Source organism: Xyrauchen texanus, chromosome 22, assembly GCF_025860055.1.
Source record: "Xyrauchen texanus isolate HMW12.3.18 chromosome 22, RBS_HiC_50CHRs, whole genome shotgun sequence".
NCBI classification, from domain to species: domain Eukaryota; kingdom Metazoa; phylum Chordata; class Actinopteri; order Cypriniformes; family Catostomidae; genus Xyrauchen; species Xyrauchen texanus.
Window position 1 is genome coordinate 10,065,520 of NC_068297.1, and position 17,836 is coordinate 10,083,355.

At 36.1% G+C, this 17,836-nt stretch overlaps 2 protein-coding genes across 3 annotated transcripts in view; both read left to right on the top strand.

The window, feature by feature from the left end:
- LOC127662599 (serine palmitoyltransferase 2-like) overlaps positions 1-3,837 on the top strand; it is a 39,297-nt gene extending 35,460 nt beyond the window's left edge. For both annotated transcript variants that reach the window (XM_052153865.1, XM_052153866.1), the window contains exon 12: positions 1,685-3,837. In XM_052153865.1, coding sequence (XP_052009825.1) covers positions 1,685-1,804 — 120 coding nt within the window. In that variant the 3' untranslated portion in view covers positions 1,805-3,837. The remainder of the gene's footprint in view (positions 1-1,684) is intronic.
- Positions 3,838-5,600: 1,763 nt separating this feature from the next.
- Positions 5,601-17,836, top strand: part of LOC127662821 (isthmin-2-like) — a 32,796-nt gene continuing 20,560 nt past the window's right edge. Inside the window, exons 1-2 of the mRNA XM_052154180.1 lie at positions 5,601-5,746; positions 17,020-17,262. Of these exons, the coding sequence (XP_052010140.1) occupies positions 5,618-5,746; positions 17,020-17,262 (372 nt within the window). The 5' untranslated portion in view covers positions 5,601-5,617. The remainder of the gene's footprint in view (positions 5,747-17,019; positions 17,263-17,836) is intronic.

A 17,836-nucleotide genomic window follows, 5' to 3' on the forward strand; every position in this document is an offset into this window, starting at 1 on the left:
GCCAATCCTTATCTCAGAATAGCATTTTGAGATGATATTCTTTCACCACAATTGTATAGAGCGGTTATCGGAGTTACCAAAGACTTTGTCAGTTCGAACCAGTCTGGCCATTCTCTGTTGTCCTCTCTCATCAACAAGACGTTTCCATCTGTAGAACTGCCCCTCACTGGATATTTTCTAGGTTTTGGCACCATTCTGAGTCAATTCTAGAGACTGTTGTGTGCGAAAATCCCAGGAGATCAGCAGTTACAGAAATACTCAAACCAGCCCATCTGGCACCAATAATCATGCCACGCTCCAAGTCAATGTGATCGCATCCTGACCCGTATCTGTGTGATTTTATACACTGCACTGCTGTCACACGATTGGCTGATTAGATAATCACATGGATGATTGTTGGTGCCAGATGGGCTGGTTTTAGTATTTCTGTAACTGCTGATCTCCTGGGATTTTCACACACAACAGTCTCTTGAATTGACTCAGAATGATGCCAAAACCAAGAAAATATCCAGTGAGGGGCAGTTCTACAGATGGAAACGTCTTGTTGAAGAGAGAGGTCAATGCCAGTTCGAATCAGTCAGGCCATTCTCCAAAGTCTACGGTAACTCAGATAACCGGCCTACAATTGTGGTGAGAAGAATAGCATCTCAGAATGCTATGCTGAGATGCAGGTTGGCGCTGTTATGGCGGCTCAAGGGGGACCTACGTAATATTAGGCAGGTGGTTATAATGTTGTGGCTGATTGGTGTATGTGTTTGCTTTGTGAGCTACAAAGGTCTGATCACCATTCACTTGCATTGTATGGACCTACATCGCTGAAATATTCTTCTAAAAATCTTAATTTGTTTTCTACAGAAGAAAGTAAGTCATACACATCTGGGATGCCATGAGGGTGAGTACATGATGACAGGATTTAAATTTTTGGGTGAACTATCCCTTTAAATAGTACAAGTTTCTTATATACATTTCTCTGTAAGAAAAGATAACAAACGAATAAGCTTTAAAAAATAGTGGTTTACATTCAGGATGATAAGGTGCAGAGCAAGCAATAGAACAAAGAAAAAAATATGTGAAAGTGGATATTTTATTTTTAAATAATTTGTCATCATTATGATCACTTTTAAAAAATATAAAAATTCTGCATTCTCTCAATTCAAATTATATCATGAAATTGTATATAATTATGAGCTATCAATGTTTGAAATAATATGTACAATTTACAAGTTATAACATTGAGTTTACATTCACTTGTATAACAATTGCTAAAATGGTAATGTCTCTTTAAGAGTTCACCGTGCATCTGCGTGCATTTCAGAGAATCTCAGTGTTCCGGTTTATTTATTAAATCGGTTTATTAATTAATGTGTCAAAATTGTGTTTCATGATTGTTTTCATGTTTGATCATTGCTGTCACTTTCAAGTACTCCATTGTTCATGCCATCCCTATTTTCCTATCTTCTTTGCCATCAAACTGATAGATTTGTCTACCATTGCCACTTTAGCCAAAACTTGTAATGTAAATATTACATGAAGTAGATATTATGTTACTACATTTACACACTGCTTTGGCTATATAATGGCACATTTACAAGAACATTGTAGGTGGCATCCGCCTCTCAGCATTAGTGGGTTATGAATTACATGTGTAACCATTAAAGTAATGGAGCATGCTGATTGTTTTCAGGTGCTGGATGTGATCAACGAAGCAGGCGACCTGCTCCAGCTGAAGTATTCACGGCAAAAATGTGTTCCCTCCTTGGACCGGCCGTTTGATGAGACCACATACGAGGAGTACGAAGAGTGACATGCTTCTCTGAACCAAATGTGGAATGCTCATCTTCTGCTCTCCAATAGGAGGCAGTGAACCACTTAATAAATAACCTTTTTTTTTTTTATTATTATATATTATCTTTATTTTAACAATCATTCTTCATTCTTTGCCAGCCACAAGAGTCTTTTAGGCCATATGTTGCTGCAACCTTCAAAATGTTTTTGTGCAGACATTGGTTTTTTAGTAAGTGAGATCAGACAGGTAGCGAACCAAAACCCCCAAGAATACTGGCCTATGAGAGGAATTACGGTTTCTTCTCATTGCATTGTCAGTACATTCGCTGTGTTATCTTAATCAAACCTGCACAACTTGGCTGCATGGTTGTTGTCCACAGATTTTGACTTATGGCCTGCACTGCTGTCTTACTGCAATCTGGCTATCGTTTTTCTTATGTTACCAGTGTATTTCATTTTTAATCTAGATATAAATCGCAAATGACATTGCTGGTTATGTCTGAGGGCAATCTAGTGCACATTTATCACATTTTCACCTCCTGAGAAAACTTGGATGCTGATTGTGTTCGATGTTATGCACATTTGTCAGCAGGGCGCTGGTTGTTATGCAGGAATACTTTTTATTTTTTTGTAGAACGTAGTTACGTGCTTGTTGGCGCATGTCTTCAGCGATATGCAAAACTTTAATAAACATGTTTTAATGGAGGCTTGGTTCATAAGTGCAACCCCATGAATAACTAATAAGATCGCTCTCTGTCTAGGGAGCTTTGCAAGTTCTTTTGCTTTGTAGTTTTTTAAGCTTCAACTTTCAACATTGTTTGTGTATTAAGTTTGTCATGCTACAATTTCTAACGTCTTTTAAAACAACCAAAATCTTTTCAGCTTCGTTTATATGTCAGGATGTATGTTCACCTTTGTTTATTCCTGTATTTGTTTCTTTAATGTACATATTTATTTATTATGCATGTTCCATATTTTATTTTGCTGGAGAAGTGTACTTTAATCATCAACGACAGCTCCAAATATCTTATGCACATGCAGGGTGTGTATGCTCTCAGTGCAAACACTTCTGAAGAGTATTTTTAAATCATTTTGTTATTCCCTGCAACTCATGTGTGATAGAATAGCAGAATCTGCTTGGTTAAGATGCTTTAAAGGTGCTTAACTGTTCATACTATGATGTTTTGTTGTTTCTGTGGCTTTGCATAAATGAAGCCAGGGGGTAAACTTAATTTATCAAAGCCTTTAAAAACATCAAAATCCAGGGATGTTTAAATATCATTCAATCTTATTTCTTTATCTTATTATGCAAAGAACCAAATACCACTTTTTTTTTTTTTTTTTTTTTTTAATTAAAGCAAAAGAAGGAAACAATCATATTTTCTTAATAATATAAAGATTAACATAAAGAATGTGATTACTGATCCAGCTAATGGCAAGACTTTGGTTTGTTCATGTGTTCCGTTTGCATTTGAAATTTTTTGTATATTTCCACACTACTGAATTACTTCACAATTGAATTAGTAGTTAGTGGAATTACTAGTATCCAGTTGACATTACCAATGTGATATTTCTGAATGATGGCCTCTGTGGTGTTCATGGGAGTGACCACAAGGCCAGAGTAGAGGAAACATACATGGTAAAGTTCAAGGAATTTATTAACAAATTTTATTTAAATTTACTCTCTGACTCCAAAATCAGTTTACATAACATTGAGAAAGCAATGTGTTCTTGTATGAAACCATCAAAATGAGAAGACACACACCTTTTTACAACTGATTCGCCATCTTTGCTTTGGTTGAAGGTATCTTCTTTTCAGAACCTTATTACCACACAAGCCCTTTACTCAGCATTTTTGTCCACAATTGTGGACATATGAGACCATACATGCCACAGTTTTACATATGGAAGATAACATCCTAAACTTTTCTGATATAACACATTTTAGAGGTGTGACCAATATGAAATACTGTACCTATTTTATGATGCATGAATAATATTATCTGACATTGCTATACTGTAATTCTGAATGTTTTAAATAAAAAGTTACAAACTGAATGAATTAAATCATTAATTTGTCAATAAAATAAAAACTCATGAGGATGTCATTAGGATATTATTACTTTGGTGTTCTGAGATGGCACATTTTTGAGAGTTTGGTCAATATTTTTTTAAATATTCAATATTTTATTATCTGACATTGAAATATAATATAATTACACAATATTTTAAATACAAATTTATAAACTAACTGCATTAAATAGTTAAATATAAAATAACAATAAAGTATCAAATAAAACTTTGTAAATGTTTGGGATTTTGGCCAATATGTTAAGGTAGCCTACATGAATATTATTTGACAATCTCTAAAATCATTAATAAACTGAATTAATGAAATGGTTGGTTTCATTATAAAGTAAATATAAATAAAAACTTTGTGATATATTTCTTACGAATCAAACACTACAATGAAAAAATCGAAATGCCTAAACCTCATCCTTTTCTGGTTCTCCTGAGGATATTATTCCTCCTACAGCTTTTCTATGATAACACATTTTTGGGAATTTGGCCAATATTTTATAATAGCCTGCAGTACATGATTATTATTATCTGACAGTGTTATAATATAATATAATTACAAAATAGTTTTTATGAAACTGTATAAACTAACTAAATTAAATTGTTAATTATAAAATAATAATAAAATATAAAATAAAACATTTTAATATGTTCCTTCCTTATTCTTTATTATGCCTCACACAGCTTTTTTATGATAACAAATGTTTGGGTGTTTGTACAATATGCCTACATGATTATTATCTGACATTGTTATAATTTAATCATCTAATATGATATAATATAATTACAAAAGCTTGTTAATAAAAAATGTATAAAAAAATTCAATTGAATCAATTAAATAATTAAATTAATAATACAATGAAAATAACATATAAAAATAAAACTTTTTAATACGTTTCTTTAAAAAAAAACTCTTAATGCCCAAAATCTCATTCCTGGGTCTCATGAGGATATTGATACCCCACATAGTCCACGCTTCCATTGGTCGGTCTTTCTTTCATTCATTTCTTCATTCATTCAGTCAGTGTGTTTATATGAACCCCTCCTCCATGGACGTCACACAAGCGGAGGGAGATGAATTGCTCATCCAGCCAGTCAATTCATGAAGTTCCTTCAATACAGTACCTGTATGAGGTTCAGACTTGTATATGCATGAGTCAAGATCGCATCATTTATTTTCGCTTTCATTGGATACATTGACCAGTGCATTTTTCTGCTGCGCGTCCAGTAGCTTCGGTTCTTTGCGCACTGTATGACGCGTGATTGAGGAGCTATCCAACAGGATCACACTTCAAAAGGACTTGGCCGTTACAATTTCCAAAGGAGAGAGGCAAACTTGTGTGCATCTAGCACATGGATGAACATATGAAAAGCTCAGTGTGGAACATTAAAGTTTGGACATGCTGAAATGCGTTTGGAGACCAAGAACCTTTCAGAAGATCTGATGGACACAAGGACATGACTCTTGATGGACGTTCAATTGCATAATAAGAATTTAAAGTCTTTGTAACTTTTTAGACTTACATGGATTAGGTTTATATATATATATATATATATATATATATATATATATATATATATATATATATATATATATATATATATATATATAAAGACCATACAACAACAAAAAAGAGACATGGAAAATGAACCTTGGGTCTGAGAGGATTTAGTGCAGTTCAAAATTGGTGCGAAGTTGCAAAGTCATTGTAAAAGCTGTGCTTAATGTTATTTTTTAGTTTTTTACGAAGTCATGCTGATTCGAAGCCAAGCTTTACGGTGGACAGTTTTCTTGTCAATATGTCTTCTGTTGATCAAGGGTTTTCCCACAAAGAAGCGCAGAGCAAATCACATCAAGAACAAGAGCAGCACGTCTCTAGAGGTATGAGTTCAATAACTGAAAGTTTATTTCTTTTTCTTGTCTGAATGAATCTTTTGCGATGTCATAGTTTGCAGAGTTTATCCATTATAAAATGAATCACTGTAGGATCAGACTTGACTTAATGGGTCCTGCTCCTTAAAGAGACAGTTGCTTCCTACAAGTTAAATTACTTTGTAAAAATAACGAAATAAATAAATAATGAAGCTATTACTTATTGATTATATGATCCTACTGGATAAACAAAAATTTTAATTTGGTCAAACATGAAGTAAATTTAGGGTTTAAACCATAGAGTCACATGGAACAGCTGGTGCCATGATGTGATTTAAACTTCAGTCATTTATCTTAATGTAATGTTAATAAGCAGGAAATTATGATCTTGATGTTCTGTCTGAGGTTCTGAAAATTAACTAGCATTAGCTGGTTCGGCTTTTATCGCCTATGCATGAATACTGAACTCTATGAATTTAAAGTACAGCTCATCTTTTCTGAAACAGCAGGTGTCAGACAGGTATAGATCTGTAACTTTTTACTACACCATATCAAGAAAAAACAAGCAGCTATCTAGTTGAACATATATTAAACTAATTCAAAATACACTTTGAATTAATGAATGAATGAGTTAGTTAATTTCCCCTAGTCATTAATTTATAAACCCAGATTAATGGCTATTTAATTCATTTATTGTTCCTTACAACTTCCTTACAAGCAGTCGAATGAAGTCAGACTGCATTATAATTTGTAGAACAGAAGTGCAGGGGGTTTTCAACCTGAGGCGCGCTCCCCACCTGTCACGGAAGGTGCGAGATTACAGTGTTTTATAGTGATGGGGAATTTGATTCATTCCACAGATTTGAGTCTTTTGAATTTGTTCAGCAAAATGATTCATTGAGATTCATTCAATCAATTTCTGTAGTTTACATCTACACCAGTAGGTGGCGACAAATAAGTGTGTTTCATGTGGAATGACTGCGACTCAACCGAGTGGTTCAATAGAATGTAAAACATTGGAAGTGAATGAGAACGATTCGTTCGTGAATGAAACACAAGTGTTTCAGGCACACTCAAGTGAAGCAAAAATGACTGAACAAATTGACGGAAGTTTGACAATAGTACATAAAACACAGATTTACATGCATCATAAAAAATCATGAATCCTGTATGCTTACAAATGACAGCTTACAAATGACAGTATAAAACCTGTGAAAATAAGAAGACACTTATCATCCAAACACCTGACGTTCAAAGATAAACTACATATATTTTGTGTTTTGCCAAGTTTGCTGCTTCAGTATTTGTAGATTATTTTTAACATGTTTCTATGGTATACTTGAAAACAATGATAAGCATTTCATAAATTTTAAAGGCTTTTATAGGCAAAACATTCAATATATGCAAAGAGTCCATATTTACAGTGTTGATCCTTGTTTTTCATAACCTCTGCATTTCACTCTGGCATGATGGATATCAGCTTCTGTGACAAATCCTGACTGATGGAGATCCATTCTTGCCTTGTTAGTGCTCAGAGTTGATCACAATCTGTGGGCTTCTGCTTGTCCACTCACCACAAGATTGACCACAGGTTCTCAATGGGATTAAGATCTGGGGAGTTGCCTGTCCACGGATCCAAAATTTCAATGTAATGATCTCCGAGCCACTTCATTATCACTCTTGTGATATGGTGCTCCATCATGCAGGAAAATGCATGGATCATCACCAAATTGCTCCTGGATCGTTGGGAGAAGTTGGTCTTGCAAGACGTTTTGATACCATTCTTTATTCATGGCAGTGTTTTTGGGCAGAATTGTGAGAGAGCCCACTCCCTTGGATGAAAAGCAACCCCACACATGGATGGTCTCAGGATGCTTCACTGTTGGCACGACACAGGACTCAAGGTAGCGTTCACCATTTCTTCTCTGGACACGATTTTCCAGATGTCCCAAACAGTTGGAAGGGGACTTCGTCAGAAAAAATAACTTTGCACCAGTCTTCTGCTGTCCAATCCTTGTACTTCCTGCAGAATTTCAGTCTGTCCTTGATGTTTTTCTTGGAGAGAAGTGGGTTCTTTGCTGCCCTTCTTGACACCAGGCCATTGTCCAAAAGTCTTCGCCTCACTGTGCGTGCAGATGCACTCACACAACCTGCTGCCAATATTGAGCAAGCTCTGCACTGGTGGTGACACAATTCCGTAGCTGACTCCTCAGGAGGTGCTTGCTGGACTCTCTAAGATGTCCTGAAACCTTCTTCACTGCAGTTGAACCTATCTCCTTGAAGTTGTTGATGATCTGGTAAATGGTCCTCTCAGGTGTAATATTCTTTGCAGCAATTTCCTTGCATGTGAGGCTATTTTGATGCAAAGCGTCTTTCTTTAGAGGTAACCATTGCTTACAAGATCACAATGATTGGAAGAACTTCTTCCCTACTTTTAAAGCAAACAGTCTGCTCTTATTATCCAATCAGAATGATAGAGTGATTTCACCTGACTAGTACTCGTTCACACTTTCCCAGGTGCTGCTGATATGATTAGTGAAATTATGTTAGCTGGTCATTTTGTTCCAGGGCCAAAAAATAGTGAAATCAGTTTTTTTGTGATAAAGTTTATTTTTTTGGCCAATGAAGCTTTTTGCAATTATTTCAAATGTATCTGATCACTCTGCACCATAAGCCTAGAAATAATGTGAATCAACACCACAACAACTGAAGCAGAAAACTTTGCAAAATACAAAATATATGTCACTGCCAATACCTTTTGCCACTGCTGTAGTAGATACTTGACTATGCTAAGCAGGGGTTTAAAGAAATGTTGTGTGTTAAAGAAAAGCTCTTTTGTCATAATTTGTGAAATTATTTTGATATCCATTTTTTTTTTTAAAGGCTACGTTTGACTCGTCCCTTGTTTATTTAAACAAACGCAAAATTGCTGTTACAGTAAGGTACTTACAATGGAAGTGAATGGAGCCAGCCCAAAACATTAAAATACACACTACAACAAAAAGCCACAAGACATAAACATTATACACGTTAACATAAACTTATTTTTGTAAAGTTATATCTAATATAACAACTTCATTGTCATGACAATGTAATGCCCAGCAAGAACCTGATTTTATTATACTAAAATCATGTTAGCACATTTAGTATAATGTTTCTTGTGGCTATACTTTTTAAGTGTGTATTTTACCATATATGGACTGGCCCCATTCACTTTTTTCTTAAGTGCCTTACTGTAACCACGATTTTAGCTTCTTTTTTTAACACAGCTCACTCAAGGAATGAAGATTTGACAGAAAGTTGATTGGTGCATGATAATACTTGGGTGATACAAGACTGTCTTTGTGCTGTGTGTAAAAACATCACATTTTCTTCCACCTTTTAAGCCAACCAGGCAAGATGTTTTTATTAAAGTAGCCACTGGAGTTCACGTCTACATTGGAGAGCCATTGTTTCTCATGCGCAACAGGAAGTCTTTGCTTTACACAAAAACTGACACTTACTAATCAAAACAGTCGGCTATAATCCAAGACTCCATGCTTGGGGAAAACATATAGGGTCTGGAAGGAGTTCAGTGTCTTGCTGCTATACTGTAATTGATAAATCCAATAATCACAGGCTTTTTTCTCTCTCTGATGCAAGCAGACACCAATTCCACAAATTATGCTAAATTCTTGATACCACTCAGAAGTTCATGTTGCTGTGTCTTAGTATTGTGCTGGTTGACTCCAGTGTGGAAAGCTCTAAAATGTCCAGTACTCTAATTGAGGTTAAGTTGAAACTATAAACCATAATTTATGTTTGAAAAAATATAGCAAATTCCCTGGTACATGCTGTGAAAGCAATATTCTCGATTTAATGACGAAACACAAGATAATATTTCCCAAAAACCACCAGAACACACACATAGGAGCTTGAATGGAGAAAACAATTTAATAACTTGCCTGCATGTTGCTAAGTACAAATGGTATATCTCCAAATGGTATATGACATTTGAGGCTTAAATAAAGTTAATGAACACTTTTTGACACCATTCAGTGTCTCAATCTGAGAAAGGCAAGTGTGGCTCTGTATGGGTTCTATCCATCTTGATGCTCTATCCTTAACTTTCAACACACTGAGGTGTATTAACAGCATAAATCCTTGGCTTGATGAAAAACGTTTCTTTATTTTTTGTAAGGGAATAATAAAATCCATCAATTTTACTGAATAATGAGAAAGCTGCTCAGTTTTCCATTGCTAATGCGTCCCATTTGCTCTCTTTCTAGGCGGTCAGAGGTAATGCTTCATGAGGGTGTTGGGGAAATCAGACTCTAAATGTTTCATGTGCTGTGGGACTCCCAGACAGATCTAGGCTGTGTTGCCTCATCAGCTTTGGTGGTGCCCTGATGACCTTCCCTTGTTGTGGTGCCACCTTGGCACTAATTTACTGGGGATCCTATGATGAGAAGACCTGCATTAATTTCCATGGTGGTCTAAGCTGGCTTATGCTAGTTAGGTGCTGTTCTAGGTGGTGGACCAATATTGTCTTGTGGTACACCTGCAAATACTGCTGGTCAGCCAGTATGTTGTTTCTAATGAAGCTTCTGATGTTGACTATAGGAGGTTTGCTGGTTAAAGTAATGTTCCGGATTCAATGCAAGTGGCATAATGTTGTTTAGCACAAAACAATATTTTGACTCATCCCTCATTTATAAAAAAAAAAATATTGGTTACAGTAAGGAACTTGCAATGGAAGTGAATAGGGCCAGTCCATAAAAGTTAAAATACACACTGTTTCAAAGATACAGGCATGAGGTGTAAACATTATATGTGTTAACATAATTTTAGAGTGATAAAATCGCTTCCTAACCTTTTTAAATCCAACTTCATGGCTTTACACTGGTAAAACCTTGTAATCTTGTGCATGCCATAACGCTGGTAAATCCCTGATTATAAGTGTAACCCCAAGTGTAACCACAATATACAGTATATGTATTTCATTTATTTACACTATTTGCAAATAGCCCATCCTGTTGGCAGAGGCTATTAACACTAACTCTGCCCACCATTGCTGAGACCATGCTGACAAAATCCACCACTAATTTCTTAGGGGTCAACTACTGGTGAAATTAAGGCAGGCATATTTACATTTTTCGAGATGAGGCAGAGACGTTGAACTGGTTAGAGGGTTAGATGTTCAGTTGGTTAAAAGAACGGAGAATGGAGTGATTATTTGCACTACAATAGTCTGGTGGAAACATACATGTACAAATTGCATCTCCAGTTGCCGCTGTAGATCAGAATTTAATAATTCCTATAAAAAAAAAATTGAGATAAACAAAAACATAGAGGCATGGGGACAGTTATTGTCTCTGCCATGGTCTGGACAGGAGTCCATCTCTGCAATGTCACTTTTCTCACAAGTGGCCTTGCTTGTCTTACCTCCTCTGTTTCTGTTGGCCTCTCTTCCATCCTCCCCTTCGCAAAGATTTAGGAATTCTGACCCCAGGGGCTTCTGTTCAAGTCAGTTGTTGTGTGCTTCTTTGCGCCACAGTAAAGTATTATTTAAAGTCTCTTTTCTTGCATTAACGTGTAGGACTCATGTGAAATCAAAGCCATCCTTTCCATCCCAGCTGGTGGGAAAAGCGGTTTCACCAATCTCAAAAAAGAGACTTATACAAACTGCAATGTTGAGTGAGGAGCTTATTTTGGCGAGACCTTTTCTCAGAGGTTTGATTATAGAATGATTGAGGGGGAAGGTATGAAAGATCTCTGGATGGCGCACAAAGTGAGGAGACACTTGAAATCCCTCATTGCATTCACTACAGGCAGCCTGAAAAGACTGTGGATGGTAACAAATCATTGGTTTTCACACGACTGTAAAAAATGGATAGTAGTTCCCAACTGTACTCCAACTGTGCTCTTCCTAGAGATGAATTTAGCTGACACTAGCTCTGTTCCAAACATTAGTGAATTTCAGTGCTGTTTACTGCCCACAGAGGCAGCTGACTTCAAAGGAAGCACACTAGCCTAAATAGAACCTCAAAAGTTACTGATTTAGAACGTTCTACCAAGGTAGCAAGTACACAGTGAACCCTTTATATCAGGGATGGGCAACTGGCGGCCGTATACGTCCCGCAGTGTTGTTGAATATGGCCTGTCGAATAAGACTGAGGATTGATTTTAGTTCATTGAAATAGGGATTATGTATAGATTACATTCAAGCTATAATGTTATTACAACTATCCACCAGAAGACGTCGCTTATTCTTAGCAGACCTGCTGATCACTGTAGGATTCTAGCATGCAACATCTTACACTTGTTCATCATTTGTAAGGTAAATTGAGCAAAGTTTTACCTCAGTCAGCGAGCTAGTGCACACTAACGTAAATATACGCAGGGTAAACCCATACTTTTTGTTTGCCTGGATACAAAATCTGTTATTAAATATTTCAATTTGATTCACCATTATAACACTACTAATCAACTTATCAAAGAGACGTACAGTATGAGAGATACGTACACCAGTGCTGCCAGAGCTGCTCTCCTCACAGATGTAAGGGTAAAATATTTCGGCATCACAACTTTTGTCAATATCCATAACAACGCAAGAATCACCATAGACATCTTATTCTATTTCACTCCTGCTTGCGTAAAATGAAGAAGTCATTGTCATAGGTAGAAATTTTTAATTATGTAATGACAATGAGGGCTGTACTGCTGTTTAAAGAGTTTTTGGATCGTTCCTCGGACAAATCTTTTTACAAAATATCTGTTCAAGAACATTCAGTATACAAAGAACTCCAGTCCATGAGTAGAGGAGCTTTATACAGCTTCATACCATTCGTGCCATTAAAGAGATGTTATGTCTATCCCTCACAGACTCGTTGTCATTCCCAATAAATTACATTTGTGTGTTGCAAATGTTACTTATTTTTTTTTAGAATTTAGGATTGAAATCTAATTTGTGAGGGCATATTTGTAATCCGGCCCCTTGGTAGAAAGGAGAAAAAAATGTGTCCCTCGCCACCTTCAAAGTCACCCATCCCTGCTTTACATGAAACGTATGGAAGACTTGACACACAATTGAATCCACTGAATGTATCATAGAGTCAGGTTATATCAACTAAGCAATAGAGCGCATCAGTTCTAGAAGTGCAATAATTTCCAAATGGATTATTAACAATAACTTATAAACCTTTAAAGACAGGCCTAATGTGAGCTCTGAGGTTGTAAATCGATGGCAAATACTTCTGTTAAATCCGTCAGTTTGTGCAAATTCAACTACTTCATTTAAATAAAATCTTGCTTAATAGTAGAATCCCTGGTTTAGAATGCCATTATACATGATCCTGAGGGGGGAAATCCACATTTACATTTATGCATTTGGCAGACGCTTTTATCCAAAGCGACTTACAGAGCACATATTACAGGGAAAATCCCCCCGGAGCAACATGGAGTTAAGTGTCTTGCTCAAGGACACAATTTTGGTGGTCGTGGGGTTTGAACCAACGACCTTCTGATTTACAGTTATGTGCTTTATCTCACTACACCACCACCAACCAGAGAATCGCAACTACTGGGATCATTTACTGGGAAATGATGACAGTATTTAACTTTTATTTAACTACCCCTTCAACATAATGATCAATTGACTTATTTCTTCGTTTAAAAAAAAAAAATTGTACCAAAGTCTCCTTTCATCACTTGAATTCACTTAGAGCCCTCTAAGTGTTCTGTTAAAATCATTAAAAGAGCTTGCTCTCATCTCCTCTAATATCCCCCCTCCCTCCTGTGATGATGAACTTCAATGGAGCGCCATGGTGAAGTTTATTGTCTGGAGCAGAGGACATCTGTTTTGCGTGTGGAAGAGACACAAGCAGTGAAGTGAGACAAGGCAGGCCACGAATGATCAGCAGAGACAGGCTTTGATCAGTACCCACCAGTTCCCCCTCTCTCCTCTGCAGTGTCAGCCGGGAACATGGGGACCAATCAAGTCAGGCCTCCAGATGCAAATGAGGAAGAGCAGCACCATATGTTGAAATAGTTGATAGCACCATGGTGATATTTTGAAACTTTGAGAAGGGTTACTTAACTCTAGAGATAAAGATAAGTAGCAGCATAGTGATCTATAGAAGTCCTCTTTAAAATTGATAGGAGGGAATGCAGTTTGATGTGGCCATGACAGGGAGTTTAATGTTTTTTTGGTTTCTGATTTATGTGTTTATGCGGTTGTTCTTTGAAGTCTCTGGTGTCTCATAGACAGGGCCTCCTCAAGAGCTCTCTTTGAAGAGCTTTATCTGGAGTTATTGCATGTTGTAGATTCCCTGCAGTTAAAGACAGCATGAAAATTGACCCTATGTAATTTCTTTATAAATTTCCCTGGTCTAATTGTGCATGAATTATCATTATTAAAAAAAAATAATAATAATTGTTTACACAATCTTTAATCAAAATGTTGTAACTTTGTTTTACCAATGAAATAAATTTCCTCTTCTACTGGTAACCAGAAAGAGTTTTTAGGACTGTCAATCTCTAATTTGCAATTAAACACATATAAAAATAAGAAAGGTCCCAAAAAAACTATTATTCAATAAAAATCAAAAATAATATTTAAATGAATATAAATATTACACAAAAAGATGCATCACATTATTGTTGCAGATGGGTAAATCATTGATAAGACAATTCAAAAAGTGGCTTTAAAATACAAAATATTGTTTATTTAGCATATTATTGAACATCAGCCTATCAATGGCCTACAGTCCACATCAATCCATTTTGCAACTAAATTTGTCTATCTATCTGATATAGATTAATTTTAAGGACTATTCTAAAGATGCATCTATGTTCTCATGCATCAAGCAGATGCTTTTGGGAGTGTCTTTACTTTAGTTGTATCATGTCATAAACACAGTGCTTTTAGGTCGCTGTGTCAAGTTAAACATACAGAAACGTATAAAAACACATCTCAAGATCCCTGCATTCAGAGTTGCACTCTGTCCATCTGTGTTTGAATGCAAGAATGCACCTTCATCTTGTGCTGTTGCTAGTGTCAAGCAAGCCTGAGTGTGGTTTGTTGTCTGTTTAGTTGTGCGTTGCCTATGCAGCTGGAGTTTTGCTTACTGTCCCCTGCTGAATACTGGTGATACTACCACTTGACTTGACTTGACTTGACTTCAAGCATAAATTACTCCGATGGTAAGAATATTCCTTATTACGGTGTGGGGACATGATTCATATTTTTAAACACTTGACGACGTCAGCTGAAAAGCAAAGTTGTTTTCAAGTTGCAGCAAGTTAATACATTTTGTTGAAAGATTACAAGGAGAAACATTATGTTTTCTTTCTTTGAAATAATGTAAACTGATTAATAATTCACAATTAGATCATAAGGTTTCATGGTAACACTTTACAATAAAGTTTATTTGTTAACATTAGTTAACAACATTTGTTAAAAGGAACTAACAATGAACAATACTTTTACAGCATTTATTAATACGTATTAAACATACGTATGCTAATAAATTGTTTACATCAAAAGTTGTGTTTGTTAACATTAGTTAATGCACTATTAACTAATAATGAACTAACAATATACAGCTGAATTTTTATTAACTAACATTAACAAAGATTACTAAATGCTTTAAAAAATATAATGTCAATTGTTTGTCCATGATACCTAATGCATTAACTAATGTTAACAAATGGGACCTTTTTGTAAAGTGTTACCAGTTTCATGTTGACTGTAATAATAATTAATCTTAGGACTAATTACATAATTATAACAACAATGTAGAGTTGCAAAAGTAAATTAATTAAATTACTTTTGTATCTTTTAAAAAATCTAAACATTTCTGAAAATCTGAGTGGAATTCCGTCATCTGTTTAACTGATCAAGCCTTGAGACATTCAGTGGTCATGATTAGTAACAAGCAGCAATGTGCATTGGAGTACTGTCATGGATTCAGGACAATGGGAAAAGTTTATTTGTTTTTTTTTGTCCTGCCACAGACTTTACATCTCCATATTAAAGTAAACCAGATGAAAGAGATACATATTGCTTAACGTGCAATCATTTACCTGCATCCATTGTCCCGACTCCTGAGTCTTCCTCCAGGAATTCAGTGGCGTGGTGGTGGCGTAGTGGGCTAAAGCGCTGAGCTGGTAATCAGAAGGTCGCTGGTTTGACCCCCACAGCCACCACCATTGTGTCCTTGAGCAAGGCACTTAACTCCAGGTTGCTCCGGGGGGATTGTCCCTGTAATAAGTGCACTGTAAGTCGCTTTGGATAAAAGCGTCTGCCAAATGCATAAATGTAAATGTAAATATAAAATATAAATTCACAGTTCCTCTTAATCCGTCGAACGCAGCATTACCCGTAATGTTAAACGGCTGTCAAGAGAGCAAGCCACAACTGTCTCAGACAGAGCGAGAAAGAATGAGATGGCAATACCAAGCATGTAATTCCTCTTCCTTGTTGATGTTTCTGTGCTCTCTGTTTTGTTATGCTGTTAGTGGTAACCCACTGAAGCATCGATTGACAGATATTTAGCATGGAAATCAAAGAACTTGAAGAATTCCTTTTTGTATATGCAAGCTTAGGAATAGTTCACCCATAGTTCATTTACTCGCCCCAGAGGTGTTCCGAACCTGTATGACTTTATATCTTCTGTGGAACAGCCATAAATTAAGCCTCAGTCATAATTCACTTTTTATTGCCTCTTTTTGCATTTAATGAGAGTAAACGGTGACTGAGATTGTCATTCTGCCTGCAGTATCTCCGTTTGAGTTCCATGGAAGAAAAAAGAAACACAGGTTTGGAACATGAAATTGAGTATATGATGACAGAATTTTCATTTTTGGATGAACCATCCTTCTAATAGAGACTGATGAAGTCTTTCAAAGTTCTGGGAAACAGGCTTTTCCTAGAGTATTAAAGCTAAAAAAGGCTCTCAAATTATAGCCATGATTTCAACAAATCCTGTTCCAAAATCCACCTGATATGCTGTCATATGTTAGACATGTCAATTCAGATGGGTTTATTTGAAGGCCAGATATATTTTTTCATATTAGCCATGAGGTCTCAGCTGTATAGATTTATTATGGTGTTCAGCTAAGACAGACCCTCTAACCATCTTTATATTCACGATTTCTTAGAAGTATTTGTCTTCGTTCGTTTCTTGGGGCTTTGCACAGAATGACACCTTGTGCTTTTATGTAAATAACGTTTGCTAGATCAGCAGATTTTCTGCTGAAATTGTAGGGCCCTTTCAAAGCATACTGTGTGCTCTTCACAGGTCAGAGGTCATGGTGGCTCCAAAGATGTCAGACAGATGCTTGTGGACATTCAGAGGCAAACCCAGCTGAGGAGCGCTCCATCTTCGCAGCACCGTCATAAAAGGAGATGGTCACAGATTCGCTCAGAGGGAGTTCATCCTAAACTTGCTCCACAGGAGGAAGAGGAACCCTTCATTTTGGACTTGAATAACTTCCCTGATCTTGCCAATGCGGACATGGGCTCCCAGAACCCAAACATTCAAGTAAGAGTAGGCCTAATCACACCTTTTTGTCATGTGACAAAAATAGTGTTGCTGTGAACCCAGGTTACTGAATTAAAATTTGAATTAGAGTTTTGAAAATTGAAATTAGAATTTTGAACTTTGAATTGTAAATTTTGAATTTATGGAGGTAGATGAAAAAGTACATTCATATATTTTTATGTAGTTTTTGCATTTTTCTTTCAGTATGTAGCACCCAAAAAAATTCATCGAGACATGTCATATATATTAATATATTCTCTTCACTGTGTGCACAATTATTAGGCAAGTGAGTATTCTGATCTTATCATTATTTCCATTTTCCAACACCAAACCATATAAACTTGAATGCTTGTTGGATTTAATCATTTTCAGGTAATATATATTTGTGTAATGAGGGAGGGTGTGGAGAAAGTGACTAACACCTTATATCAAGGTGTGCATAATTATTAGGCAGCTTCATTATCTCAGGTAAAATGGGCCAAAAAAGAGATTTAACTGGCACTTAAAAGTAAAAAAATCGTAAAATGCTTTTCAGACGGATGCAACTCTCTTGAAATAGCTAAACTATTGATGC